The 3976-nt window shown below is 39.4% G+C and overlaps 2 protein-coding genes across 2 annotated transcripts in view; both read right to left on the reverse strand.

Moving 5' to 3' along the window:
* The window catches only part of PHALS_12479 (Protein notum homologue), a gene marked incomplete at both ends in the record, with an annotated part of 734 nt that extends 205 nt beyond the window's left edge, over nucleotides 1-529 (reverse strand). Inside the window, one exon of the mRNA XM_024728036.1 lies at nucleotides 15-529. Coding sequence (XP_024578553.1) covers nucleotides 15-529 — 515 coding nt within the window. The remainder of the gene's footprint in view (nucleotides 1-14) is intronic.
* A 3328-nt stretch (nucleotides 530-3857) lies between these two features.
* The window catches only part of PHALS_12480 (phospholipid hydroperoxide glutathione), a gene marked incomplete at both ends in the record, with an annotated part of 1794 nt that continues 1675 nt past the window's right edge, over nucleotides 3858-3976 (reverse strand). The window contains one exon of the mRNA XM_024728038.1: nucleotides 3858-3976. This exon is cut by the window's right edge and continues 988 nt beyond it. Coding sequence (XP_024578554.1) covers nucleotides 3858-3976 — 119 coding nt within the window.

The raw sequence follows: 3976 nt of genomic DNA on the forward strand, positions 1-3976 counted from the left end.
GTCCTTGACTGTACATGTTCTCAAACGGCTCGAGATACTTATTTCCCACAAATAAGTCGCCTGTACAATATGGTAAGTACACAATATTGAAGTCATTAAAGACATTGTCACCAAGTTGCCGATTCATAATTCCCTTTTCCGTCACAGTCGCTCTGGTACTGATCAAAGAATCGTCGCCAAGTTGACACTGCAACGTGAAGTCACATGTGTATTTATCAACGCACGCTCCACCTCCTTGGAAGAATAGAAGCAATTTCTTCTTGGTTTTGTTGACAGCAGGAAATACCTGGAAGAAATACGTCGAGTTCGATTGGAAGGTCGTCTCGGTGTCGATATAGTCGTCAAAGGCACAACGTGTATCGCCACCAGGGTAAATGGATACACTGCCATCGTTGGTAGTGATAGAGAGTGAGTCAATGGCACACGAATTCGCATCACTTATCTGACATGTGGTCAGTTCAGCATTAGTGAGCATGGGAAGAGTTAGCATCACGAGCGCTGCTCTCGTAGCTTGTGTGTAGATCACCATAATGCTCGAATCGACACTTTGGAAATTATGAAATGATCCATCGTTAACGTCGATGGAGGAATGCACCGTCGAATCGCTACCTCATCACATGATTGATCATTTTAAAGCCCGTCTCCTACATCATTGACAAATTGTCAATATAGGGCTTTGAATCTTAGATACAAACACTTATCTCACAGCGTCAATAATTCTATGTTATGTACGTACATGCGGTTGTCTAGCTATGAATTTGTCAAGCTGGTGAGTTGCTGGTGAGTTCAAATAACATTCGACAAGCTTGATCGTTGGATAAAGTCTGTAGTGTGAAATAATTACGAGCATTACTTTTGGATACCAAAAAAGTATATTTAAAAAACAAAGAAAATAAAAAGCGCATTTTGTTAAATGTTGATGAATATCAGCCAATTAAACATGTATCCATAAAATACTAATATTTGCTAATGTTTAGCTTGCGGTTAGTTACGATAACGCTTCGTAAATTTTACTTTAAACTTTCGTCTCGGCTTCACGTAGTTTATTTAGCCACCTTCAAAACTTATGATGATCGCTTGTAAGACCATTCTCAGATCTACAACCGTCAGTATCGTGGGTTCTCAGCTGGCACTAATAACTTCTATATCACGCACGTATACGATTAGAGTTTACATGATTACTCGCGCACTGTCGATTGACCATTAAAAGGGCAACATCGTGGTCGTTGTCGTGTATCTTGGATACATGGACACGAAATTGACGGAAGGGATTATTGCCCAAATGAATGCTAAAATTTTGTAGTAGTCACGATTAATACCCAATATTTCAAATGAAATTACTGATAGGAACACGTCAATTTGTCAATTTTATCTCAAATCAAACAGTGGAGATCATGCTTTTTAAAGTTTGGAGATCTCTAAATAGGCATATTGTACACCAGATTCTCAGGTATCCTGTCTGTTTACACCAGATGGACGCTCTACAATCACCCATAGATCCTGAAATTCTTCTCTCCCACTTGCACCCTTGCACATTATATTGCCTGCTCCTACGAGCATGTTTTACATCTTCTCCAGAACGAGCATTGTGTGCGATGGGACTTTGGACAGAGAAAGTGTAACGAGGCAAGTACTGTAGTCCTGTGTACTTGACTCCTTACAGATCTGATTATAAACGATACGGTACAATTGTACACCTTATGTGATTATGAAAATTGGTAAATACTGGAATATCAGCACATGGCAGCAAATTTAATCCAATTTTATCGTGATGTGGTCACACGTAAATATTAAATATTAGTCTAAGTTTCATTAAATTTGCGAAAAGCAGATGTGTCCGTACCTTATGTTCCGTTATTATGAAAATACAATTTTAATAAAGGTCGGTCATCAATTAGACGTTAAGCGTTGTTAACTTGCACAAAAGAACCTTCGACTATGTTAAAGGTATCATACGCACAGAAACGGGCGACTGCATTTCTCCCACTTCAGACTGCCATTTATATATACTTCAGCATGATGCTATATACAATCTTAGTAAACAACTTTGTATTGCATAGCGTGAGAATAGCAGCCTACGTGTTCCACAAACCTCTGCATTCCTAAGTCCCATTAGCTTTATCTGTACTGAGAACATAACATTATACTTCATAATGGTAACTCAATTTCTGAAGTTTGCGAAATGTCTTAGGGAGCGCAATAGTGTGTTATGCGAGATTCAGCCAGTGCTCTACTGATATGTGTCGATATTCAAAGAGACTACTATGTGAATCATCGGTGGAGCGAAAGGTTTTCGAGGACATTGCAAACCTAAGAATTAAAAATATTGGGAAGTTTAGCAATCTCTTAGCATACAGAGTAAACTCTGTGAAAGTATGGACGACGGATTGCATGATCGACCCTTTATAAGCAATTGAGCTCAACGGACTGAAAGCCATTTTTAATTTGAAGTTGGATCCACCGATGACGATTCGGATAATGGCTCGCTGAACTCATATTTGCAGTACAAGGAAGACGCACAAAATCCGAGTTTTGGAAAGTGGCAAATATATTAGCAAAAATATGGTATTAGATCGAATCTGTGACCTTAATTCTACATGCCAAAATTCTTGAAAATTCAAAACTTGAAAGCTGCACAGCAGTTAAAGGCGCGATATCAATTGTACGCACAATCTTTTAAATTGCTTGTGGTTGCGTCAATGTATGATTCTGCGTTCAAGCTGAGAATTTTTTCTGAACATTTATGAAAATTCGATCTTGGATGCTATCTACAGACTGTCGATTGTCCACAGGACGACATCGTTCAGGAATTTGACATAATTTTCGCGGAGATTGTACTGGGTTTTCTCCCAAAAAGAGCGTGAATCAGCGAGACTAAGTGAACATTGATTGACCTTTTGATATTTTGACTTTACTGTAGATAGTGATACCTAACATTTAATGTGCTGTGAACAAGAATGCATCGAGGTGGGAGCGTTATGCTATCGGACTGCTACTCGAGCTGAAGTTGAAGCAGATGTCGCGGTGCTTTAGAGATACTAACTTTGACTTCTAAATTTCACAAAATGAGCTATTCGTGTTCGATAGCCACGCAAACATCGTAAAGAAGTTGACCATCAAAGCGCGTTGCGTTTCTATAGTCGTCATGAGTCAACCATACGTGTTGTTTGCCGTCAATGCAAAATCGAGTCACCTCCATGAATGATAAATAGGCATCCAGGATTGCAGTCAGATTCCAAAAACTATCATCATCTGGGCGGAATTCGTCAAATTCGTCAAAGGAAAACCGGATTACTAGCTCGTGAACCTCGCGCAAGATTCGTCGCTGGTGCTGCCGATTAAAGTCATCGGCCAGTGAGTCTCTCTCATTAAATAGCTCATCATCTAACAACCTTAACGGTTTTTGCTTTACAGTCACTGCTGTCTATAAAGTTGATAAGATGACATATCACGCATAAATTGATAAGCAAGCTTTCAGGACGGTTGAATTCATGAAGCACATCAACGTAATTGTAAAAATTAGTATCAAAGTTCTACGTTATGACGAAAGTAAACCATAATTGAGCAATCCAGCCAAACACAAATGCTCTGGGTATCGGTATGCCCATTTAATTAATCACTGGAAACAAATTTCTCCCTTGGTAAATTTAACACGTCATGTGCATGAGAGTGAAAACGTAAGGAATTTAATTTTTCCTTATATCCAAGAGGACTGTCGGAAAGATTCGCTGGTGTCTTCTAACCGTTCAATCACGGATTGATTGGTGTGATTTCCTTTCAATGAAGACAACAAAATGACTGAAAAGCATTTTATTCAAGCAATTAATCAATTTTACTGTTTGTACTTAGTGTTGCTTCTACCACGGAATCTCCGACACAGGGGAACTCGGGTCCAAGTCAAAGAATTTGCCCGAGCTCTCAGCTTTTAGCTCAGCAATGAACTTGGTCATGGCCGCCACACTGTCCGAAGGCTTCA

Source organism: Plasmopara halstedii (genome assembly GCF_900000015.1).
Source record: "Plasmopara halstedii genome assembly, contig: Scaffold_614, whole genome shotgun sequence".
NCBI lineage: Eukaryota > Oomycota > Peronosporomycetes > Peronosporales > Peronosporaceae > Plasmopara > Plasmopara halstedii.